Source organism: Artemia franciscana, chromosome 10 (genome assembly GCF_032884065.1).
Source record: "Artemia franciscana chromosome 10, ASM3288406v1, whole genome shotgun sequence".
NCBI classification, from domain to species: Eukaryota; Metazoa; Arthropoda; class Branchiopoda; order Anostraca; family Artemiidae; genus Artemia; species Artemia franciscana.
In genome coordinates, this window is record NC_088872.1 from 8,605,885 (window position 1) to 8,632,872 (window position 26,988).

Genomic DNA, 26,988 nt, shown 5'->3' on the forward strand with positions numbered 1-26,988 from the left:
CCAAAATTTCAGACGCCCCGCTTTGTTTGAATATAGTGTATTTTCAATGTAATGCTATATAAATATTTAGAAAGAAAATATTTTATTCTTCAAATTTAATTAAAGAGAAATATGTGATCTACTCCGAGCTACTCGTCTAAGAGGTCGAAATTCAAGAAAAATATGAAAGTGTGAAATTTCTTGGAACATAAGACTTTTTTTCAGACTTTCCACCTCTAAAAGTACATGATACAGATGTATATGGTCTGTGTGCGCTATCTTACCTTGTTATAAAGATTCAGGTATGAGCGTTTCATTAGGCTATGTGTGATGACATTAATGCACTTTATAAGCCTAAGAAACTGAGCACAGATGAGCACAAGCACCAAGTTGAATGGTACCATAAATTATTTAAGCTGGACGTTTGTATCACATACATTTGTCTCTGGTCTGCAATAAGTCGTCTTTCTCAATCTTCTCTGACATCTATATTGCTTCTCATTGATGAAACTAATGCTACCAATTAAAATTGTTGGTTGCTTTGAAACTTCGAGAAGAAATTACTACTAAGGGAATCCGATAGTGAGTAAGTAATACTTTTATCCAATTTCATCTTGATTACTGTATGACATTTTGCGTCACCAGTGGTAGATTCATGATTTAAAAAGGCATAGTTTATATTTCTGAAATAGGTAATGAATCCAATTTCTCTAAGGTTGTGCTTACTGGATTCTCTACTGTTTGTCTGTGTAAAGCATTCAAGATAGGCTATTATAGAAGACCAATAGGCTATCCATCAGAGTTAGTCAGAAAATTGATCTATTTCAGAATGTTTAAAATTAGTTTACCAAATTCGTATCATTCCCTTCTAGAGAGTGGGAGTATTAAAATTACATTGCTTCTGCACATGTTTATGAAAGATACCTCAACCTAATCCATTTGAGAGCTTTAAGGTCATCTGGACCTGTAAAGCTCTTGAGTTAATGATATCCAGGTGAACCTCCACTGCTTCTTCTCCCACTCCTTGTCAAGTTGTTTTAAAGACTGGGTGGAAGGAGTGCTGTCAGTAGAGTCTGTCTATTCATTCCACTGGTAAATTACTCATTTTGAAAAATACATGTGATGGATTCTTGATCTGAAACTCAATTTGGTAAATTTATAGCAAATCATTTAAATGGCTTTTGCATAAAGTGAATATATCACTTTATGGCTTTTTTATGTTCTTTACAAATATAATAATTGCTTCTACCTCAAATTCAGATTTAAGCACTTTTTGAGCTCTTAAAAATGACCTAAACATGGGGTACAACATTGGTCTCAAACTTACTGTTTCATTATAAATCCATTTTTTAATGTTCTATTATCCATAAGCATTGATTTTCCATGATTAAATTGGATAACTAAATTTTGCCAATGTTATGGCATTTTCTTTCTTGTTGCCAAAATTTCAATTAAAGTATGTGTTTTCAGTCATTTTTTTTACAAAAGAGCCCTCTAGAGGGAGAAGGAGCTGAGGTGGGTACTTTAAAACACCTTCCCGGGACATATTTTTAGCCTGTAGAGTCATCCCTGAAAGTATCATTTTCCTAACCTAAACCCTTTCCGAGATAGCAAGAAGTCAATTATCTAGAATTTTACCAAAAATTGAATGAAGCAACAATTTTAATAGTAAAAAAAAGATGATTACCTTCATTATTACAGTTAAACAATCTCAGAAACTGAAACCAGCTGGATATCCAAATCCTTATCAGAATATGCCTCTTGGTGGGCTTCAGCCTCCACTACTCTAGAAGGTGAGGGCTCTGATCCAGGGGGGTAAAGCGTTTTTCTTCAATAAAAAAGTAATGCAGGCACTCTTCTGGATCATAGGTTTCAAGGAAGAGAAATCTAGCAATATACTGCTTCAAACACAGACTCCTCATCCCTGACATTTTGCAATTTTTCTTAAGAGAGAGCCCTAGCCTCTCAATACATTGGGTGTGGATGGTCACATCCTCAGGGTCAACAAAGGTGTTTGAATGATTAATCTGGTGGTGAGTAAAGCTGAGTTGTTACAGACTAGAGTATACTGTCCAGCAGTTGCTCATAATTATTGAACCCAGCCTTATGTATCTTTGTAAAAGAGGGATTAGTTTCTTTATCCCTTCTTAGAGTCTTACCACCATCTAAGAAAGAAATGCTAAATTTCTTCTTGATTCCTCCAAATAACCAAACCTGGCTGAGAGGCCCCCCTTTATTATATTTTCTTCAAGCCAGCACACTTTCATCTATTTCAACAACAATACCCTCAACTCCTATTGGCTCCTAGTGTCCCAAATACCCAAACCTGGCTGAGAGGCCCCCCTCTATTATATTTTCTTCAAGCCAACATACTTTCATCTATTTCAACAACAATACCCTCAACTCCTATTGGCTCCTGGTGTCCTACCCAATTCTCAATCACCTCACTACACCATGACCTCTAGTCCACACTTGTGTTTGGGGTAATATCCAGTTCTAGCATTGCTGAATGACACTCCCACATGTCAGTCAATAAAAGAGCAATGAACATGAGGGCTTTGTTTGGTGGAAGTTTGATGCAATGTAGAAAACTTCCTTTCCCATCACTCACAGAGAAGATGCATTGTTTCTTCTTTTTTGAATATGGGAGTCAAACAGAGTTATTGCACATCCAAACATTATTTGATGGGAAAGTATAGTGCAAACAGGGGGTCTGACAGCAGGGACAAATTACTTCAGTTAGTAACACATCATGAGCCCTGAGGATAAAAGACATTAGAAAAAATATACAATATATTGAAATATCATATTTGAAATGAATAGCATATTTTTTTTTAAATTCCAACTCATTTGCAGTTGTGATAAAATTGATATATTCTTAAAGATGGGAAAAAGAAATCTGTTTTTATGTTATGCTGCCAAGATCCATTCAAATCTTCTCATCATTAATGAATGTCTTCTTGATGTAGGGTCATTCCATGTCAAATCACCCAGTAAATAATTAATTTGAAACCCACCTCTTTAGATTTTGATGAAACTTGGCACAATTATTGCATTTGCTATCCTATTGATAAATATCAAATTTTATTTCTCTATCTCTTATAGTTTTTTTTTCTACAAATTCTTTAATTTTCTTAATTTAACGTGATTTTAGGCCTTGGATTTTGCATCTTGCAATGTAACTTGTAGCTTAAAAAATTAATATCTTGAAAACTATTTGAGATATCACCATGTAATATTTAATTAATATATTTAAGATAAGAAAAAAAATACATTCACTAACCTATCTCAACTCCAAAAAATAATAAAAATATTATAATCATAAATTTTTTTATATTTGTAAACCATTGTTGGGATTTACTAAAATTGCAATATCTCAGGTCTCAGACCTGGTAGAGTGTTCATATTTTTTTTACATACTCCTAGATACACAGGCTAACAGATAAACAAAAAAGATGTATGGCTTTTTCAAAAATTATTCTATTCTTTTATTATCTACTATTTTCTCAGGCATGGAACTCTTTTCCGACCTGTCGGCATATATCCCATGTGTGGAACTCCTTTCCACCATGTCAGCCCTTAACTCCCCTGATTTAAACCCACGCCCGCTTTTGCGGACCAGAAACAGAATAAGAACTGAATAAAGCACTCTAAAAGGGTGGGTTATATTCACTAAATCAAGGAAATAAACATCAAAGCATGTGACAGGAACTGATCTAGTTTAATCTGTCAGTTACTGCAAATACTGAGAATTCATAATATTAATCTGGTCATTTAGGAAGTGGGAATTTCACAGAATTTGAGAACTTAATTATGTATTTAACCTACTTTCAAAGTTTACAAAGGGGTCAGAACTAAGACATGACAAAGATTTATAAGAGACATTATAAGCACTAATATTTACACATCCTGTGTGACTCATCTATCTTGTCTAAACAGGATCCTTTCATGTTGGTTCATGCTCCTAGCTCTACAGCTAACCACTGAACACTGCCTCAGTTTAAATCTTGCTTTGAGTGAGTGAAGACCTATAGTGCAAACTTCTTGTGCAGTGATTGTGATTTCTAATTTTATTTAAAAGTGAAAAGCAAAACATAACAGTTTCAGTATATAACTATGTGATTTCCATTAAATGTTTTTTAATAAAACTATTTAGTTTTGAAGTAAAGATGCACCTTTTAATTTGGAAATCAACAAAAGTCAATTTTCTCTGACTCAATGATTGTGTAAAACTAAGTGAATAGGCTAGTTACAGGTTGTACCTATTTTTCTTCTTGGACTTCAAAATGGGGTAAGTGGAAATCAAAATGACAAATCCTCAAGTTTGTAGCATTGGACTATTTAAACAATCAGACTGTTTTCAGACAACTTATACACCTTCTAAAAAATTACAATCTGTATCAGAATTAACCAAGGAAGAAAAAGAATTAATTCAACTTAGATCTGGAATTGATTTAATTGAATTTAAAAATGTTTGTTCCCATCACAGCTACTACTTTCTGAATGTGTTTGAAAAATATCAAACAGTATGCATAGATCCATTAAAAAAACACAAAAAGCCAATAAAAAAGTCGCTAAGAAATGTATTTAAGTTTTTCAAAACAATTGTGTGAAAAAATATTTTTATTAAACCTGGACAAAAGATATGCCCTTCATGTCAAAACTTCTGTGAAGAAAAAACTAAAATCACTGAAAATGAATCTGATGACAAACTAATGATTGAATTGGATTTGTTTGAATCTAGAAATGTCCTTTTCACAAACAAATGCCCTTACACCTAGAAATGTCCCTTTCACAAACAAATGCAGCCTTAGATGATTTGGGTTTAACTCCTATTAAACTTCATAATTTGCCATCACAGTAAGGGATTGTATTACAAAAGAAAAGTTGAAAAAGTAACAAAAGAAGTAAAGAAAAAAAATCTCCAAAGCTCTAGATTATGACATTGAAATATCAGAAGATGAAAAAGAAGACAAAAGAAATTTTATCAAAAAAGCAGAAGATTTTGATAGGCTTGTGGGCCTTTTAAAAGAAAAACTTATGCCTGTTGGGAGATCCCAAAAAGTCCAGATTCTGACTTTGGAGCCAGAAAAAAGTTGCTACAGAATTTCAGGTGACCAAATATATAGTAAAACAAGCAAGAAAACTTCAACAAGAGAAAGGTATCCTAGCTATCCCTGACCCTAAAAAAGGTAACACACTCCAAAAACACAGTTAAACTTGTCACAGACTTTTACCAAAGTGATGAGAATTCAAGAGTGTTACCTGGAGCAAAAGATAAAGTGAGCATTAAAAAAAATATTTATAGACAAAAAAGACTTATTCTCAGTAATTTGAGAGAGCTTTACTCTTGTTTTAAATGGGAATGCCCCAACTTGTAAATAGGATTCTCGAAATTTTGCAGTATAAGACCAAAATGTGTGTCCTTGCTGGGTCAGCAGGTACCCATACAGTATGTGTATGCAACATACACCAGAATGTGAAATTGTGACTAGATGCTGTAAAAATTGAAGAAAGTTACAAAGATTTGATCAAGATGTTGGTTTGTAATGTTGAAAACAGTGAGTGTATGCTATGCCATTGTGACAACTGTCCATCTGATGATGCCCTGATTGAATACTTAACTGCAAAATTGAGCGAAGATTGTGATTTAGAAGAAGAAATAATTATAAGCCAATGGGTTAATAATGGCAGGACAGAAATGGTTAAGCAATCAATCAGCATTGAAGGCTTTATTTCTTTTTGAGCAAATCTGTAGAAAACCTAATCCCACATTCATATATTACAAAATCACAGTCTAAAACTTTCAAAAAGCTTAAAGAAGATCCGCCTTTGAATACAGCAATTGTAATAATGGATTTCAGTGAAAATTATTCTTACACCATTCAAAATGAAATTCAAAGTTATCACTGGAACAGAGGTGGATGCACAATTCATCCAGTTGGACTCTACTTGAAAAAGGATGATAAAGTTTTAATTTCCAACCATTGTTTCATAAGTGATGATTTACAACATGACACTTGTTTTGTGAATTATGTACAAAAAGAAATTTCGAAATGGCTGAAAGAAAATCATCCCGAAATAAACCAAGTTCATTATTTCACTGACGGCTGTGCTGGTCAATACAAAAATAGAAATAGTTTCGAAAACCTAACTAAACCATCATGAAGACTTTGGGATGAAAGCCGAACATTCATTCTTTGCAACAAGCCACAGGAAATCAAGGTACTCAAATACTAAAATATATAATATGAAGCTGTATAGGTTCATATGTTTGGTATAAATTAATAGATGTTTTACCTTCTAGACAGAATTTTTCATGGAGAAGGTGGAGCCTAATCTTTGGCTGAAAGTCAAGATCTTCAAAACTGATCTCTTCATTTGACTAATGTTGGCAACCCCCTCCTCTTTATTTATGTTGGTTAAATGAAGGACAAAAAAGGCAGATCCCTCAATTTATGGTATAGCAGGCTCTATTGACAAAGTAAATCTGAATTTTAGTTTATGCATTTGAAGTATATCTAGAGGAGTATTAAGAATACCCTGTGGTAGGTCTGAAGTTCTTTTCCTCCAAAAACAGGCTTTAATCTTCTTGTTATGTCTTGACACCCCCTTCCTTGCTGACTTGTCTTTTGAACTTCTCCCCACTTAAATCTTACTTTTAAACTTGTTGACTATTAATTATATAACAATGTAACAAAAATGTTGTAATTTTAGGCCCAAGATGCCAATTCCTAACAGAGGAAAAACTTTTAAGATTTTTCTTGGCAACCTAGCTGAAGGTGTGAGCAATGAAGATGTACGCCCGCTCTTTGAGAAATATGGTGAAATTGTTGAATGTGACATTGTTGGAAGTTTTGGATTTGTGGTAAGTTTTTTTTTCTGTTGCTGAATTTATCACTGACACAAGTAATTCTCAGTAGTTGAAAAGAAAATTCTAAACATGATTCATGTATCTTGTATCTACTTCCTATTTAATATGGATTTAATTTCATTAAATAATCCATTTTTGAACAGTCTGAGGTAACAAAAGGTAAGTAAATAGCAGGTAAGCCCAATAGTAACAAAACTAAAAATAATTTTTACAGTAATTAATACATCAAATGAATGTGCATTTTTTAATCCTGATTTCATTTACAAAATTCATTAAGCTGAATGATACTCATCAAAAGCTGCAAGTCTTAAGAAAATTTGCCTGATTAAAGAGAAAGGGGAGCGCTCTTGAAAGGTCAGGCTATCTTATTCAAATCTCACCGCCAGATTCAGCACATTCAAAAACTATTATGGGTCTTGAGTTCCTATCATGGCATTTTGTATTTTTTGCCCGAAGAAATATAACAGATGAATTTTTTTCCGTTTCTTCAATAGGTGATGCTATCAAACGAGTGATCCTTGAAGATTAGTAGAGAGGTCTACTTACCTTTTAAGGGACCAAAAAATAAGATGCAAACTAGCCCTTTTTCCCCAAAAGCTTTAAGTTCTGGAATACGCCCATTGTTTACATAGAGCATCTGTTGGGAAGCAAACATAAGTTTTCAGGGGATATTTTCTGCATGAGGGATTTTTTACAGGGAGCATATTTCGATAGGGCAACAGTTTCTGGAGGACATTTTTACTAAGGAGGATTTCTTGGTGTAGTTGGAAAAACGGCGAGAAATTAAATAAATAAAAAAAATTGTTTTTCAGTTGAAAGAAAAGAGCAACATTAAAACTTAGAATGAACAGAAATAATTCTGTGTGTGATGGTGGCTGCCCCTTCCTCAACTCTCGCGCTTTACAGTAATGTTTTATTTATTGTCATAATTCATTATAATTTCTGCTGGTGTTAATGTTACTTTTTTTTACTCATAATTGAAAAAAAACTTCATTTGTATATTTAATCATCTTTAGATTTTTGGGTATGGGTTGTAAAGATCCACTACCGAATTTCTTCTAGCTTACCTTAGAAATTGAAGACTGAACATTTAAACATAGATTTCTTGTGTTGCTCTGATAAAGTTTTTCTGCAAGTTGAACTTAACACAGGGCTGAAACCAATTAAATACAGTTGTTTGGTTTATTTCAACTTTGGTGCTGTTTCTTATATTTTAGTTAGGCTATGGCTATTATTTTTTTTTCAATCCGTTAATGCTTGAAATTCGTTTGCAAGTTTTCCATTGAAATTCTTGCATTGAGTTTCAGTTTTTAACAGCAAAATATTTGTATATAACTTTTCAAATTCCTGTGATATAGCTTTAAAAATCTGAGACTGATCATTAAAATATATTTCTTGTGCTACTCTAATGTAGTTTCTCTGTAAATTCAACTTAATATGGAGGTGAAATTCAATAAAAGACAATTGTGCATGATTTATGAAATTGTGAGTTGTGAAACGAGTCTTTACTTTTTTTAGATCAATAGATAGATTTTGGGAAAGATTTATTGCTTCTCTTCGTAAAAGAAACAACAGTAGATTCAATACCTTAAATTATTTGTGTTGTTTTTCATAGCAAAGTATTTATTGACTTCACTCATTTGGATCTCAAATGATCACCTTTTTACTAGCAGTTTTGAATAAGGAGAGAAATGTGTTGTAATTTCTATGCGAATGCGCTTTTTGTCCAGGTAAGAAAACCTAGGGCACAATCCTGATAATTATTCTCTTACTGTATGATGAATTTTCAATCACCAAGATCTTTGAATCCTGATTACAACTATTCCCCTGATCTTTATGATTCTTATTGTTGTTTATAGTATTTTTTTACTGACCAAATCTTAAGTGTTTCCCTCTTTCTAGCATATGAGAAATGCAGACGAGGGAAAAGCAGCTATTGCTGACCTGAATGGACATTTCATCAAAGGAAAAAATATGAGAGTGGAAGCCTCAACAAGCAGGCCATCAAACGTACCATCAGTAAAAATATTTGTTGGTAACCTGCCAGATGATGTCAATGGTTCTGAACTTAGAGAACTGTTCGAAAAATATGGAACTGTAATGGAATGTGACGTTTTGAAAAACTTTGCCTTTGTGGTAAGTAAGAATTTTATTAGCCCTATACCCAAGCCATACTAGTTACACCTGTCAATGTGAAAGTTAAGATTCAGGAATCACCCATGCTCGTCCTTGACTTTTGTATCAGCCGTACTTCAGAAGCGGTAATTCAAAATGGCAAGGACACCATTTGGAAAGCCTATGCCTGTAACTTAATATTTTCCCTTAGCATTGTTCCATAAATCTTCACTCGTGTAGTTCAACAAAGAAAAGGTTTATCCTCTAAAATTGAATGCATCCCAGATCCTGAAGGCCTCATTCACAACAGGATTTTACTTATATTAAGATTTAGCTAACACTAGTTCAAGCCAATCAGATTTTTTCATGCAAATATTTAGACAATCACAAAAAAGTGAAGAATTCGATTTGCTCAAAACATGCGTTAGCTAAATCTCGGAATTCGTAAAATCTCATTTTTATTGGGATATTGATTATGCTCAGAATTTGTTTTTGGCAATGTAGTCAAGTGTACTTTTATTTGATTGTGTCTATTGTTTCTGTTTTATGAAATGGTTATAGCGTCAAATTTGGGGGAATTGCTATTTTTCTGCTGGGTTATTTTACCTTACTGTGTATTAGGATTTGTTAGGATGATTCACATAACTGTTCTACATTTAATGACGATGCTGTCTGTTTACGCTTAAAGCCCCAGGGGACCAAGTTTCGCTCGGTGAAAGACGACAACTTTCGCTAACCAGATCTGAATTCCATTTTATTTAATGTAGAAAGTAAAACCATTACGATATTGGACATCTGGGCATGTTTGTCATTCATATTAAAAACGTTGTCTAAAATTAGTTAAGGCCCTACACGAATTTTCCCTGTTGTTTTGTTTCCTGGTATGCAACTTTTTTTGTTATTTTTCTACCACATGGCATAGCGTTGGCAATGCGAAGCCATTAAGAATCCAACAGTCTTCACAGCTATCAAGGAGGAATGTCTATCTAAAAGCTTGGAACCAACTGATAAAAAAATGTTTTGAAACTCCTCGTACCTCGACTCAGGGTATTCAACCTTCATGGGTCTCTAATTTCAATGAGCAGATGGTTTACGAAAAATATCAAGGGTGTTGTGACGAATTTTTCCAAAATTTTAATATATCTGGATTCATTTTTTTTCACAGGAGAAGTATAGTATGCAATTTTTGTAAAAAAAAAAAATTACTGTGCCCGTATTCGGAAAAAAATTACATGTAGATAACTATTACTCGTTTAATAAGATAAATCGGGCAAGTTCTAGGAGAAAAAGAATAATAACTAGCATCAAACAAATATACCATTTTTATGATAAGAGCAATCATAAGTTATCAATGATATGCGTTTCCTTTGTTTTTTTTGTACTTCAGTTTAGTCTTCTCTTCTTTGCTAATCTTGCAAAATGGTTTCTAGGATTTGATCTATATTCTACAACAAATATGAAGGATTTTATTTAGCCTGTACATATGTCTAGGCCAAAGAAGTACTCTTAATTACAGTTTTGCCTCTCACAATTTCCTAATTCAATTAAACTTGGCCATATTTTTTTGCGAGTGATCTCTTTTGAGGAATTTTCAAGCTTTTTAACTTTCAATAAATATAGGTTAAGTCATATTGTTACTTTGTTGCATTTTGCTAAAAATTAATAAACATGATTTACCCATGGATGTATTCATTCTGTTTTGATTACTTTTTCGCTAGCATTCACCATAACAAGTATTAATTGAAATACCTGGAAAAAAATGATCTCACTTTGCGGCTCAAGTTTTTACATCCAAATCTGCTAAGGTGTCGTCTGGAACAATATGCACCTGAATTAACCTAAGTTTTGATTAGGGTTCTTAATTTAGATTGATCGTTATAAAATAATTATTATACTAACTCTCATGCAGTCTGTCAGAACTATTTCGGATGTTGGTGAGGATGAGGGCTAATTTAATTGGAAGAGTAAAATCCAGCCCTTGCACTGATTATTGATTGCAGCAGTAAGCCCTCACTTTCTTAATAGCTGATACTTAGCCTTCATGGTTGTCTAAACTTCCTAATTTTAATGAATTGTTATTAATTAACCCTTAAACTAATGCTAATGCAGTCTGTTAGGCTGTCGACATTGCTGGTTAACACTTGATTGAAAAAACGATCAACATCTATGATTAGTTTTCAAAATTGAAACATAATTAGCTCTATGTTTCAGCACATGGAAAAGGGTGAACCGTCCAATAGAGCCATTCGAGAATTGAACAGTTACAACTATCATGGCAACCCTTTGAACGTCCAGTTCTCAACCAGTCGGGTAAGAACCAAGCCAGGAATGGGTCAATCAGATCAATGCTACAAGTGTGGCCGAAGTGGCCACTGGTCAAAAGAATGTCCTGCCGAGAGATATGGAGGACGCAGCAGTGGTTTCAGAGGCCCGTAAGTTCATTTTTTATGTTAACTTGTCCCTCACGAGTATAACATGATTACACTATATTGAAAATAGTTCCACTTGGACGTACTAAGAACTTTTTTATTAAGATGATCTATAGGGAAATTGATTTGGTTTTTGAATTTCCCATATTTACGCATTTTAATAGCTTACTAATTTTAATTTTCCATTCTTCATAACGAAAAAGTTTTTTTCATATCATCCACTCTATTCTAGCCTACTAGTGTTTATTTAACACGTTCCAGTTTTGTTATTTTGTTATTTGCTATTTATTCCAGTATATGTATTAATAATGCTTAGAGGCAAATATTTTATTAATGACATTTCTTATTAATGTATATTTATAATATATATAATATTTTATATTATGTATAATATAATATTTTATATATACATAATATAATATTTTGTTAATGTATTTCTGCTTCTTACACACTTAGTCGTTGTTGTGGTACATCGTTAGCCTGATTTGAAGCTTTAATTCTGAATTGAATGTAGGAAGTTCCGTTAATATCACATGCTCAAGTTTTGAGTCAAATATCATATTATTCTGAAAAGGCGGGGGAGGGGGCTAAACTTTTTTCTTTCTCATTAATCTCTTGATGTTGTTATCAAAAAGAAGAGATTCTACCATTGAATGACATACATGGACGTCTAAGATGAATCCCAACCTTGAGGATGGTTGAGGGAGGACAAAGCTAAATCTAACCGGCTAATTAGATGAAAAAGCTATTTTGCATTCATAAAAAATATAAGAAAAGAGAAGACCTTCTTCACATATGTTCCTGTTCAAGATAAACTTCAGCTGTTCTGCCCTTGTGTGCGTACTGTTCCGTGTCGTGGATTCCTTGTGTCGTTGCCGTATATCTTGAAATTAAGTAATAGAAGCTGGAAAGCAGTTTTCAGCTTCTATTGGTTTTCAGAAGTAATACAAGCTGAAAAGTTTAATTTCAGATTTCCACTTCGTTTTTATGTGTGATTGGATTTTGATATCCAACATATAAGCCTTTGATAAACAAACATGAATCCGGTTATTTTGCGCTGCTGGAAATTTTACTATAGGCAAGTAAATGAACTTCTCATTTCATCTAAGTTTTTGAGATAGCTTTTGTGGTAGGTTATAACGGGTTGCGGGATTATTTGATAGTTGAGCATTCAATTATCAATGCCGTGTTTGCTGTAATTCAATTTTTTCTCTCTTTTTTGCTTTTTTCACATTTTTCTCTTTAATTTGATTCACACTACTTTTGTGTCATTGAAGTTTTCTGCAGAATTAAGAACCATGAAAACCACCAATCCTTTATTAGGTCAAGGTGTAAAAGACTTTCAGTCGTCTAATTCTATATTCAGCTTGTTGTAGCATAGTGGATTGACTCAGCTTGACAATACGGGGCTCAGGGATCAATCCCCACCGCAGCAAAATTAGGCAACAAGCTTGTAATTTGTCCCTGTAAAAAGATACAGCAGCTGAAACTTCGATTCGACGCCCTATAAATATCCTTTGACGGCAATGACGTCAACAATGGCTCTGGAGAATCTTCATCCTTTTAATACCATATTTAGCAACGTTTTTAAAAATCATTTATTAAGGTTATGTTTCTTCTGCAAGCTGTTTCCTAGGTTATGCTTAAGCAGTCCTATGGTTTTGATGTTGGAACATTAGATAGCAATCAAGTTATCTTTTGATTTCCGAGATTTAGCTTCATCTATCTCCAAATTATATTTTTCAATTTTGCTTTGCATGTCTTGCTAGATTGAAAATGAACTATAAATGGTGCAAAATAGGGGTTTTCCGTTTTTAAGGGAGTCTGTACTATTCGCTAAGAGAATTTTCCAGTAATATCTTAGTTCTGGATCTTTGAAGAGATAGGTCTGGAATAAATTAATATTATGTAATTATATTGTCCTTTTGGTTGTAAGTTACAGCTGTAGGTCTGTCATAAAGTCATACTTTTGGAAGGGAAGATGAACCTTACTCGAAAAAGTGTTTTCTGATAGGGTGAAACGGTTGTAAATAAATGGCATTAATCATACTCTGTTGGGTAAATTAATTATTTAACCTTTGGTTGGGGTGTTCGATTTTTTTATTCTGATGTAGTGTTCACCCTTTGCTCTTTTCATATTTATGTATATCAATATTATTAAAGGAGAATGTATAATATGCTTTTGGCTTTATTAAGTGGATCGGCAATAGTATTGTTAAGTACTGATGGTTTTATTCATTTTTTCTTGTAAGTAAAAATTGCCACACATGTGATTAAAATGAAGTCCCCATTGGATTTCGATTTCTTGTTCATTGCCTCGTGTTTCAGCTCTAAAAAAGTCGACATGAATCCTAAAATAAACGAAACAAACTACTGGTCACGAGGATGAATGGTCAGAAAGAGACATGCGAGGTAACGAATGCTTAAGAAAAATTTAGTTTAGGCCGATAGACAACATGATAAAGACGATAGAACGCATGATGTCTTCAACGATTTTGCGGAAATCCCTTTCGCACTAAAAAGTTCCTTTTTTTTTCGGGGTTGTACTGTCCGAGGACTTGCAGAAATTATATAAGCCATGTGACGAATGGGAAGCGTTATGGCGACTGCGGCACACGTGGTGTTGTGAGATGTCGACTAAAGTGGACACCCCTTAAGTTAAATGTCAACTATTTATGAGTTGACCGTTCAAATATATGTATATTCAAGGGTAGAATCCTGTTTTTTCAATACAAGTTAGACGGATTATAAATTAACACGTATTTGACTTTATAAGGTATAATTACCAATAAGAATATGTATGTTGAGGAAGCTATTAAGTATACGATTATGATTTTAAGTAGAAAGCATATTAGAAAAGAAGCTAGTAAGACACAGCTGGCAGACAAACATATTTCAGTTTAAAATAAATTTAACGAATTTAGCACCTTATTGTTTGGTACTTATTTCTTTTATAATTACGTATGCTTTTTATGATCTGAAATATTTTATTTAGTGGAGGATTTGGCGCGCCTCCAGTCTACGGTGGATCACCTCGGTACGGAGGATCGTCGGCATATGGTGGTCCACCTGCTCGGGGCCCTCCCCTACGTGGCCCTCCGCGTCGAATGGATTCTCCATTACCTCTTGGCCCCGCTAAGATGTACTCGCGACGCTATGAGGATGACTTTTACGAAGGTGGTTCAGTGGATAGATACCGTGATTCTTATGATGATTACGGAAGGCCTGGATATGGAGATGTAGGAGGCTATCCATATGAGCCAAGCGACAGCTTCACTTCTGATTATCCGCCTGGTGGCTATGGTGGATCTTCATTTTCTGATTATCCCCCTGTTGGTCGAAGCCCCGTTAGTCGAGGACGGTAAGCAATTTTAAATATATTTTGATTATTTTTTAAATGCGTTTTTTAATCTCTCGTGTAGTTAATACGACGGTAAAGTATTTATAAGCCTTAAAGTTAATTGCTAAAACACAAATTTTTGAGATTTTTCTTTATGCTATTTCTAAATTACGAGATTTTAAGGCAGTACCCCATTTTGGTCGATGTTGCCAGATTGAACAATGAGAATAAAGAAACAAGACTAATTGATTAAATTTCTCACTACTTCCCGTCGTAAAAGTTCAGACGTTCATTTATGTTGATTCCAAAAGATAATTTCATTTTTAATGGAAACATACCCTATTAACTTGTTTGGTGCCGTATTTACCTACCCTATTAACGTGTTTGGTGCTAAAGATATGCCCTATAACCTGTTTGGTGCCAAAGATATGCCCTATATCTGTTTTTAATTTGGTACTCGCTACTAGAAATAACTGCATATGTGCGTCTCATCAAAATTTAATTACTGACTTTTCTTAATTTATACGTATAATATATATATATATATATATATATATATATATATATATATATATATATATATATATATATATATATATATATATATATATATGTATATATATATATATATATGTATGTAAATATATATATGTATATATATATATATATATACTAGCTGTTGGGGTGGCGCTTCGCGCCACCCCAACACCTAGTTGGTGGGGGCGCTTCGCGCCCCCCCCAAGCCCCCCCGCGCGCGTAAGTCGTTACGCGCCATATATATATATATATATATATATATATATATATATATATATATATATATATATATATATATATATATATATACATCCCCCTGTTTCCCCCGGTGTCCCCGTTGTAGTTGTGTCCCTGTGTCCCGGTCGTCATTTATATTCCCTGTGTCCCGGTCGTCATTTGTATCCCGGTGTCCCGGTCTGTATATACATTCGTTTTTTAGTTTTGTTTTTCTCCTTTATTTTTTTCTTTTTTTTCTTTTTTAGCTTATTTAGATTTTTAGATTTTTTAGTTTTTTTATTAGTTTTTATTTTTTTTTTCTTTTTAGTTTTTTTGTCCCGGTCGTCATTTATATCCCCCTGTTTCCCCCGGTGTCCCCGTTGTAGTTGTGTCCCTGTGTCCCGGTCGTCATTTATATTCCCTGTGTCCCGGTCGTCATTTGTATCCCGGTGTATTTTTTTTTATTAGTTTTTATTTTTTTTTGTAGTTTTTGCCTTTTTTTAGTTTTTTCAGTTTTGACGTCACCTGATCCAGTTTTTTCAGGTGACGTCACCTGATCCACGATCCACAGATCTACAGACAACTTATTTTTATATATATAGATATTTTTTTTTTTTTACTTATGCCCTGGTCGTCATTTATACTCCGTGTGTCCCGGTGCTTTGTTGATTGCTAATCGAACATTCCTTTTGTCCTGGTCGCTTTCTCTTTGAGTTTCGTCATTTATTTTTTTCTTTTTTAGTTCTTTTAGTTTTTACCTTTTTTAGTTTTTTTTAGTTTTTTAGATGAAAATTTTTTTTAGTTTTTTCCTTTTTTTCTTTTTAGTTTTTTATTGGTTTTTACCTTTATTTTAGCTTATTTTTCAGTTTTTTCCTTTTTTTTAGTTTTTTTTTATTTTTTATTTTTTTTAGTTTTTTACCTTTTTTAGTTTTTTTAGTTTTTTTAGTTTTTTAGCTTTTTTACTTTTTTTATTAGTTTTTAGTTTTTTTTTGTAGTTTTTGCCTTTTTTTAGTTTTTTCAGTTTTTTTTTTAGTTTTTTATTGGTTTTTAGCTTATTTTTCAGTTTTTTCCTTTTTTTTTAGTTTTTAGTTTTTTTAGTTTTTTATCTTTTTTTTAGTTTTTTTAGTTTTTTTAGTTTTTTAGCTTTTTTATTTTTTTTTATTAGTTTTTATTTTTTTTTGTAGTTTTTGCCTTTTTTTAGTTTTTTTAGTTTTTTAGCTTTTTTATTAGTTTTTAGTTTTTTTTGTAGTTTTTGCCTTTTTTTAGTTTTTTTAGTTTTTTAGCTTTTTTATTTTTTTTATTAGTTTTTAGTTTTTTTGTAGTTTTTGCCTTTTTTAGTTTTTTCAGTTTTGACGTCACCTGATCCAGTTTTTTCAGGTGACGTCACCTGACCCATCCATCCATCCATCCACAGACAGACAACTTATTTTTATATATATAGATATGTATGTATATATATATATATATATATATATATATATATATATATATATATATATATATATATATATATATATATATATATTGTATTTGTATATAAATATAAGTAAATTTATATTCTTTTTTTTTCCGAACTTCGATAGCCAAACTGAATAAAGCACACTCTTCAAAGTATCTTTGATAATCCTGTCACCTCTGCTTAAATTCTAAAGTTTAGCTTCTGTCACCTAGTTAGTCAAATACGATCAAAAGTATACGATCAAATACTGGGGATCTTGCAATCAGGGCCATTCCTAGGGTTGGTGGTGCCGGGGGAAAATTGATTTTAGTGCTCCCTACTGTCTCAAATATAACCAAAAAAAGCCGAATCAAATTGAAAAATTGGATGAAAGTGGGTAATTCCTCAGCTACAGCACCGATAATTTTTTTTTAGTTTATTAGAATGGAGCTTTTAGTACTGCTTAAACAAGCATGAGCTAGAAATGTTTATTAAATAGTGTTGTAATGTCTATTAATTCTCAGAGGCGGGACGGATTGAGTGTTATTTGTTCTAAAGCAATGTGGGCGTATTTTGCGCCATGTTTCTAAATATGTAGTGTTTTTTAATTATCACTCATTTTGGGTGCTATTAAGCTATTTCTTTTAAGTTAGGGGCACGGACTATAAATTTTTTATATTTTCAAATTGGATTTTGAAAGTACTTCAATAATGGTTTCCACTCCACCCCCTCCTCCTTATTACTTGTATGCTTTGCTGAACAGTTTTATCCTGATGAGCGTCCGTGTTTAATGAATTTGACGTAGTTACCATGAAAACAGTATCTTTGTAACAAGGTCATTTTATTCGTGTGTACGTTCTAAAAATGCTCCAGTTAAGTCCTTTATCCTTGGTTCAATCAGCTGGGCTCAACTCAAAACTGGTAGCTTTTCATTTCTTACCATTTATTATTTTCTATTTTACTTTGCTTGGTGATTTAATTGCTGCATTGGAATATTTTAATCACGCTCCTATTAAAAGAATCAGTTTAAAAAAATATTCATGAAATGGGAATATCGGGGGGAATGAGAAAAATTAATCTGCTGCTGTATACTCAGTTATCTAATGCTAGATATCTGCCATACTTTAGAAGCCGAATTATCTTAAGAAATAGAAATGTGGGTTATCCGTGTTAACCATGCCGCATAATTCCGTGGACAATGGTGAGTGTGCATCTACTTCAACTAACTTAATGACTGTTAAAAAGTATTGGCCTTTTTAAGTTCCTCTGAGTAGAAGTTTTGTAACTGCTCCGCGCTCTGTGGCTGCGTTTATCGCTGTATGTCAGAAAAACGCAGCTGTCTGAACTAGGTATATGTTGTTGCCCTTTTGGGTCCTGCCTGATTCTATTCTTTTTTGATTTTATCATTGGAAAAAAGCAAACCGAAAGAACTATGAATAATTTGTAAGTTTGAATTAAATCGTATGTAAGCTAGGCAGATTAGAAAAGTGGGTTGTTTTCTTTAAGAGAAACCACCACTATCGTCAATAAATATATAAGAGTAGCCAGAAAAAATCAAAGTTTTTCCAGCCACTTGTTATATAAAGCCTTGGCTAATTCTGGAAAGTCTTCAAAATATCCGTAATAGTTTTTTGTGAAGAATTCGAAATTTGACTTTAAATAAAATATTATGATTCAGTTTAAGTTGGTTCATCAATTGTATCCAGTGTGCGCTTATTTTTGAAAAATATTGCCTTGATCTTGAATCTTCACGAGTCAAATAAAATACATTTCTTAAATATAAACTTTGTTTATGTGGAAAAACAAACTTCAGCCTTTGCTAGATTATGAAACCCTTTCCACTTTGACAATTGTCGATTCTTTTTCTGTTGTGTGAGTTTTCCCCTTCATGGAGACATTGAGTAAAGGTTAAACAAAAAACAAATTATTACTAACATCGTAATTTTTTTTTATAAACCCCGCTATACCGTTGACAGGTCATTTAGAACTAAATTGCCTATCAAAGCTATGACTAATTTTCATCAAAGATAAATTAAAATGATGAAAAAACATTTCCCAGTCTAGCAAAACCTTTTTTAATCGATGAAAAATCTAATATAGTTTATTTACTATAGGTGACTAAAATCGCTAATTTTTCTCTTGTTAATGCCTTTGACTTAAGCTGGTACTGTTTTAATAAGTCGACTATATAGCGTTGAAAATAGTTAATCGCGTTTTTTATTGGAACCAGTTCGAGTAGCAAGGCAGTTTCGCTCTCAGGTCAAAAACTCGTGTCGTGTTACTCTTGGATTTTTTTTTGGTATAATATTGAAAATAACTTGTAGCAAAGTAAATTCAAAGGTGCTTTTCTGTCGCTTCAATTCTTGTGGCCCCAATAGCTGAAATGAAAAATTTGCCTTTTGTTACGTTTAGTCTAACCTGGAATGCATCCTCTATTTCAGGATCTTTGTGAAGGAATTCATAAGATTTCTTTTTGAATTTGTAAAGAAAAGGGTACAATTAGTACTCGAGTACAATCTGTCGGTAAATTGAAAATAAGAGAATCAATATATAATCATATCTGTTCTTTACTACAGGTGGTGAATATTATGTAATCCATTATTTTCTTTTGATACTAGTGGCGGTCGTGTCGGAGGTTCTCGGTTCACACCGTACTAAGAAGCGGCGTATTTTCGTGTTTTTTCGACTTTGATGGAAATTGGCGGATGACTATGGAAGTTCGGTGCGGAGTCGTCACACCTTGCGTTCATGTTGGAGCGTCCGGTTTTTCAATTTCTTATATTATTTACCTATCTGTATATTATTTGATATATTAGTTCTCTTTTTAGAAAAAGTGTGTGTTGATGTTTTCTACTCTTAAATACATTGGTCACTATTCACTTTTCTTATCTATTAATGTAATATAAAACGGAAGATTATATTAGTCTGTTGACCATTAATTTTGGGAATTGTCAGTAATATCGTCGTTTTCGCGCTCATGGGCGCTGTGCATGGCTTGTGAGATAATTGAAAACCGTTTACTAAGCAGTGCGCAATGAGACGATCGATAAGGCAGTGTATGTTAAATCGTTCTTTTTTCCTCTTGCTGATCTACCTTGCCTTATTAATATCCAATTTGAACCCAAACGTTGTTATGGGGTTATCTTTTAAACATCTCTGTTCTTATTATAAAATAGTTTTTGACGAATTTTAGAACCGTGCGGATCTTGCTGGTATTCTGTTAATTTCTGGTGATGGGAAGTGTGATAAATATTGACTACCAGGATTCGTAAAAAAATATATAATCGTTTATGATAAATCAATGTAGGTCAAATAAGGTCAAATCAAGCTCAAATTAGGAAAAGGCCTATTGAGGCGTATTTCGGTATTTAGAATGCAGCTTTATGCCTAAAGCATCGATTAATTTTAGTGAGTCTGCTCATAACCTTGGATGCAAAAAAAAACTTCTTTAAATAAACTACTTCCCCTTGATAACAGTAAAAAAAAGGTAAAGGATACGGCATTAGACTTTGCAGTCCGTACCGGCGGTGCTGATCTCCGTTTCTTGGCTCTTCAGCCGGGAAGCGCAATGGGGGGTTGGGGGCCAGCCATCCTGTGCTTTCGCACACCCTTCCTGTTTGATAACAGTAGGAGTAACTTTAGTACATTTTAAATTTTTTTTTAATTTATGCAGATTAGTATAGCGCTGAGCTGCTATGATCCTAAAAGTCAACTGTCCCAAGAAGCAAATAATTGACCAATGACTGAACTAGGGATTTTATAAAAATTATAATTTCAAACGACCTTTTTTGACCATATTCCTTCTCCTTTTCTTAAAATTCAAGCAGAAACTTCTTCATGTGCGCGTGACTGTTTATCAACATGTTAATTATTTTGTTGACAAGTCAGGAACGTATAAAACAAATGGTGCAACGAACGAAAATAATTTTTTATGGTACTGTTTTTTTTTCTTGTTCTAATCACAAGGTTATCATTGTGTTTTTTTTGTGATTTTCATAGCAAACGTCGAATCTCAGTTGAAATTATCCTTGCAGGATGTTAAGACCCAATATATTGCTCGCTAGATTTGCTCTGTATAAAAGAAATTAGTTTGAATCACATTTTGTCTTTTATACTGTTACATTTTTCTGTAAGTCAAATTAGCTGGATTATTTTATGGTTCTTATATTATCTCTAAATTATAGTTGCTCACTTAGGAATAAGGGACACATTCACATTGGGACCACTTCCACCTCCCGTGATTGTTGTAAAGAACTCGTTATTTACGTGGAAATTAAACAGGAATAAAAGTAAAAGTTTTGATGCAGATCCCCCCTTGACACTCCCCAGGGGTTATACCTGATTTTATCTTTACCCGATCTAGAATCGTTTCTAACCTGTTTCAATTTTTCAATTTTTTTAATTTCAATTTTTAATTAATTTCTGATGTTTATTTCTAGGCTTGTATTTGTAGGTGGTCCTGTGTACTGGCGGGGGAAAAGGGCTTATATGGTTTAGGACGTTAAAGAAACCCTAGGATTGCTTTATTTTAGAAGTTATGAAAATCTACAAAAACCATGAACGTTGTTGTGTGGTTCTAAAAAATCGTATAAATCTTCTTGTTCACTCGGTCTTCATTGACTGTTGGCACTAGAGATGTCCTATTTATGAACACGGTTAAGGGTTTTATAGTTCATGAGGCTTAATGAGGCAAATTACAAATTATAGAACTCACCATCCATATTTTGAAAAGAAAAATTTTCGTTAACTCCCATCTAAGTTTTCGTACCCAAGTAGCACTTAATGGAAATTTTATCTCCAAAAGGAAGGTGAAAACGAATTTGATCAAAATTTAGCCTGAAAAAGATAAAATTGAAATTTAGCCGAAAAAAGATAAAAAGTAGCTGTTTTAAGCTCAGTACTTTCAACAGCTTCTCACAATTGTCTGCAAAATAAAAATTTGTGGAATGGGCTAGAAATGAAAAAAAAATATGAAAAAAAATTCCTAAAGAAGACACTGAAAAAGTAGAATTAAGAAGTACTGCATGATGACTATTGGCATATTAAAATGTCAATTTCTATTGGTAGAAAAGAAACGATCACTCATGACTCTTGGATGGAGCGCCGACAATGTCTGCAGTATGCTCCATATGGCTGAGAATTATTTATAATTTTAGGTAAGATTTTTTCCTTCTTAATTTAATTTTATTTACTTAATTATTTTAACTCTTGAGGTGGAGAAGGAACGAGCGTACCTGTGTTGGGCTCAAGGTAACTTGGTGCTGCAGTGAGTTGTTAGTACAACAGCATTATTTGTAACTTTATACAAGAGTTGTTGGTTTTGAAGTATTTTTAATTTTTTGTTGCTTGTGTCTCATATTTCTGTCAAAGGTACCTAAAAGGTCGCCTTGCAGGTCTTTTGACAAGCAAAAAGCCGTCTTTTGTCGCCTATCTGCTTGCTTGAGGTCCTTACTTGGTTTGAGTCTGTTCTCAGGCCTTCGGCTCTCGTAGTTGGTAATAATCTTGCTATTATATAGTTTAAATAAATAAAAATGTCTAAAATGTTACCCGTAAACAAAGTGCCGATTGATCACAGTTGTTTTACTCTGTTGATATGGGTTTTCTCGAAACTACATACTGTTTTTATATTTTCTAGTATATAGTCTGAGCCTAAAAAAAACGATAATATAGTTTGGATATGATTATGGATATTATCATTGCTAAAAAGAGATTATGGATAGCTAAAAAAAAAAAAAAAAGCCACCTCGTGGTTCTTTCGGCAACTAAAAAGCCGTTTTTTGTCAACTCTGTTGGCCCGTGGTCTCGGTTCTCGCTTCGCTTGGGTCTGCTCTCGTAGTGAACAATATTTTGTTAGTGCAGGACTCGTATATAGTTCGAATTTAAAATGGAATTGTCAAAAAAATATACTCATAAATAAATGCCGTTTAAACAGCTTCGTCTGAAACTGGTGATATGGAGAAAAGTGATGATTTTTCTCGAATTATACATAATTTTATATTTTTAAGTTTGCGTTATAGACCTCAAAAAAATATACGAGCACCCCAATTCACTTTTAACGCCTAGTATTGGCTTATGCTCCATCTGTTAAGGACAAACGTGATGAGCCTGTACCTATAGCCTACAACCAAAAGATAAGAGTACTCATCATATGATTCTTTAGTTTTAGATCTATCCCTTCATTGAGCGAGAATCACGTTGTCCCTTTACGCCAAATTTCAAAATATAATTGATATGATGGAATTGAATCTCAGCTAGGGAGCAATAACAAAATTTTATCTTTCGTTGATGTAGTAAAACTTGGAGATTTTTTCAAATAGAACATAGGCCTTGAACTGACATGTGCAGTGAATGAAAATCACTAAATGAGCATTTTAACGTCAAAAATGCTCATTTAATAAGAGAAAAAGGGCCCATCTTTTACTCCATATTGAGGTTTTGATACACAAATGACTTCTTACCCCGAAAGGAATATATTTTCAATAATTGTTCGTTTTTTTTATGCGATAAACGCTCAAGGTCGATGTCTACTTACGACACCGAGGTTAAGAGCCTGCTGGGGAGATAATTGTATATCAGTCGTGTAATTTTTTCTTTTTTGGGGGGGGGCAAAGATGGAGCAAAATGACAGTGAAAACGAAAAACGTCATATATTACCATAAAGGCAAAGATGTACTTAAGAAAGCTGGCATGTTTCTCTGGATCTGAATTATGCAGGCTTATCTTAATTTTGACCAGATTTTTTGCAAAAACCAAATTTATGTTTAGGAGAGGCAAACAGGTCTGGTAGAGGGGGCAGCTGCCTGCCCCTTAGCAAATTACGCTCTTGTTGTACATGTGTACAACAAGTTTTATTGTGATCTGTATTTGAAAATATTGAAGGAGTCTTTAATCATATAGACATAGTTACACTTACAGGAGGGTTCACAAGCAGCAGAAGAGTTACTATGAATGTTTATGCGTTCTCTATGTTTTAATTGCTTTACCCTTGTATGCGTTTTGTTTGGAGTCATTCAGTAGTTAAGTCGTCTTTATGGATGTATGAAAGTTGACTTCGACTACTTACTGATACAGGGATTTGAAAAAAAGCTGGATTTGAAAATCCTAAATTTAAAAAAAAATCGAAAATCTTCAATGTGTTTGGCACCCACACAACTGCCAAGTTCCCAAATTCCAAAAGTTGATGGTGTTATTGGAGTAAGTGAGGCGGCTGGGGAGTATGATCTCTGGTTTTTGGTCCATGTCAACATCAGGTCACGCTGCCAACAGTTAATAACGCTCAGGAAAGTCGCAGAGAAAAATGTTTGGGTACCAGGAAAAGATCGTCCCAGGAAAATCTTTCATCTATAGCACACAAGAGGCGCTGTTGTCCGCTAATGTGTCCAATAATGAAGTATTTGGTACTTCAATGATATACCCCAGACCTAATATTCTTCATATAAGTAGAACCTGTTTCATTGATGCTCAATCCTAGTGAAATATGCCTAAGTATTTTGAAAATATAATATTTTAGAAACAAATACGGGCTATACATTTCCACATTTGGAGGGGGGTAAAGTATTGCGGGTCTGCATGCCTAATGTGTTAGGTAGAATTATTCTGCATATTACGAAGTAAGAATTGTTTTCTTACTTCATACTATTCAAATCTTTACCCCTCCCCCACTCCCTAATGTGCAAATATATAGCCCAAATTATATATTTTCTATCTATTCTGTCACTTCTCTAACTTGTCTCACGCTAGACTGAAAGAAACTAACGAAAAAACGGTTTTACAATGCGTCAATGAATAAAGAGTGGTCGGGGGTATATTGCTTTATTTGCTTCATACCTCAAAAGCTTGGGTATCTTTTAGCCAGGCTTTGGGGAAGTTTATTAAGAAAATGGTTGCAACCCTGTCTTGATATTCTTTTGTCCAATGAAACAATTTTATTATGATGATACAACCCCGCAGATATGACATTATTTTGATTCAAAAAATTTCCGTTACCTGATTGAATGCTATCTGTTCATTGTTGCATGTGTATTTCCCTATGTTTTTGGTAATAAGGATTTTCCTCTTTACAGTTAGGGGTTTAAATCATTCCTGTGACTATCGACAAACCAGTAAGTCTCAATACTATTGAAGATTTGGGGAGACAGAAGATAAGAATTAAATGTATTGTCAGTGGTAATCAAGGTATGGTTCTTTTTATCACATTTATTTCCTGTGATTCCTTATGTTTTATATGATCGTATTTTGGAATTAATTTTGTATTATCGAATTAATTTCGTGAATTTCGTGCTTTGGAATTAGTCTTTTAATTGTTAACGGCTTGGTTAATATCTTTGGCACAAAAGTGGGGGGACTCTTTTTTGTGGCTTAGAAAATAGTTACCCAAGATTTATGTTTGGTCGTAAACAATGTATGGTATTGTATGACAAAGCATTTTGTGACTTATTGAGACACGTCCGTTAATTTTTTGAATTAAAATCAACTTGGAGAAAGTGATGGAATACTGGAGCGCTATGGCTAATTAGAGTAAAATCAAGAGGGATGGTACCTGTGAGAGGGAAAGCTGGCATAACTTACAGCATTGTATAAAATGATACATTATGTTAGTATGACAATGGTGGTATTCTACTTTTTAATTTGATTTCAATGTCCCATTAGTTGACTGTCTATCCGAGTCTAGTAGAACATAAATACATTTAATAAAAATTTAATAAAAACAGAAATTGAAGTTTGTATTTTGTATATTTAAATTTGTATAATAATTACGTATCTCAGCAAATAAAGTGAGGAAGTCTTCTTTTTAGTCAAACAGACTTGAAAAGTTAGAATAATATCTCTTTATATGCCAGGTTTGCCCCTCTCACTCACTCGGACTCTCTGTCTTGGCTTTTTCTACAATTAGCCATAGCTTGATGCCAACAACTACTGGATTTTGAAACTGTTGATTTTAAATTATAATCAAGTAGTTATGGGCATCAAGCCATGGCTAATTGCAAAAAAAAAGCCAAGACAGAGTCTGAGCGAGTGAGAGGAACAAATTTAGCAAGCCCTTATTAGGATTGTATAAAAATGATATCAGTTCATTTGTTGATAAATAAGTTTATCTATCATCCGTCTTTGTGTCATTCCTAGGGCAGAACTAAGGGATGAAACAATCGGATTAATTTTGGATTGATGCGTGACGGGTAATGTCCACTGGACTAAGGTGCAAAATCTGGGACTGAAGTCGCTCTGACTCACAGACGAACAAGTGAAACCTAAGCCTAATAGGCTTGGCTGCTTGTAGTCTAAAGGTGGAATACCCTGTCAAAATTGACACATGACCAACAAGTCCTCTGGACTCGCAGGCGAACGATGAAACCTATAGTTTTCCAAGTCTGGCTAAATGGCACGGGTAACCGGCGGGAGTAAGTATGAGTCTTATTGGACAAATAATTATCTATGAACAAATGAACTGACATCATTTTAATACAATCCTAATAAGGGCTTATGCCACATTTGCCCCTCTCACCCACTCGGACTATCTGTCTAGGGTTTTTCTACGACTAGTCTGGGCTTGATGCCAACAACCACTTAATTCTAATTCAAAGATAAGTCTTTCGAACTTAAACTTCAATCCCGTAAGATCCAAACTCAAAGTTTGTTGAAATCAATAATGATGTAATGCAGCGGTGATCAGTAGTGACAGTGATGTGGCCAGTAGTAATTGCGATAGAAAATTGATGAGTTGAAGTTGATTTGGATGATGACACTACCTTGTTGCCAATCAAATGAAATTTAAACTTTAGTTAGGGAACATTTAGTGTAAGTGAATTAAGTCAATTTTTAAAGGAAGAAAGATATGCTGGAAAGTTTAAAATGCCCGCCCTTTATTGGTATTATTGAACAGTGAAAATGATACAACCAGTAAAGATAGTAGTAAAAGTAGGTCTGCTAAGAGTTTGAAAAAACAGAATTATAATATTGGCTTTAAAAGAAAGGAACAGAAAAAACTGGATGATGAAATCTGGACGATGACACTACCTTGTTGCCAATCAAATGAAATTTAAACTTTAATTAGGGAACATTT

At 33.5% G+C, this 26,988-nt stretch overlaps 1 protein-coding gene across 11 annotated transcripts in view; it reads left to right on the forward strand.

Moving 5' to 3' along the window:
* Positions 1–374: 374 nt before the first annotated feature.
* The window catches only part of LOC136031740 (RNA-binding protein 4.1-like), a 52,705-nt gene continuing 26,091 nt past the window's right edge, over positions 375–26,988 (forward strand). For 9 of the 11 annotated variants that reach the window (XM_065711447.1, XM_065711451.1, XM_065711454.1 and 6 more), the window contains exons 1-7: positions 375–565; positions 6,697–6,847; positions 8,756–8,989; positions 11,180–11,400; positions 14,393–14,758; positions 21,996–22,084; positions 24,992–25,103. In XM_065711447.1, the coding sequence (XP_065567519.1) occupies positions 6,704–6,847; positions 8,756–8,989; positions 11,180–11,400; positions 14,393–14,758; positions 21,996–22,065 (1,035 nt within the window). In that variant the 5' untranslated portion in view covers positions 375–565; positions 6,697–6,703 and the 3' untranslated portion in view covers positions 22,066–22,084; positions 24,992–25,103. Of the gene's footprint in view, positions 566–652; positions 672–6,696; positions 6,848–8,755; positions 8,990–11,179; positions 11,401–14,392; positions 14,759–19,546; positions 19,808–21,995; positions 22,085–24,991; positions 25,104–26,988 lie in introns of those variants that run through there. The other 2 variants (XM_065711457.1, XM_065711458.1) reach the window with 2 other exon arrangements.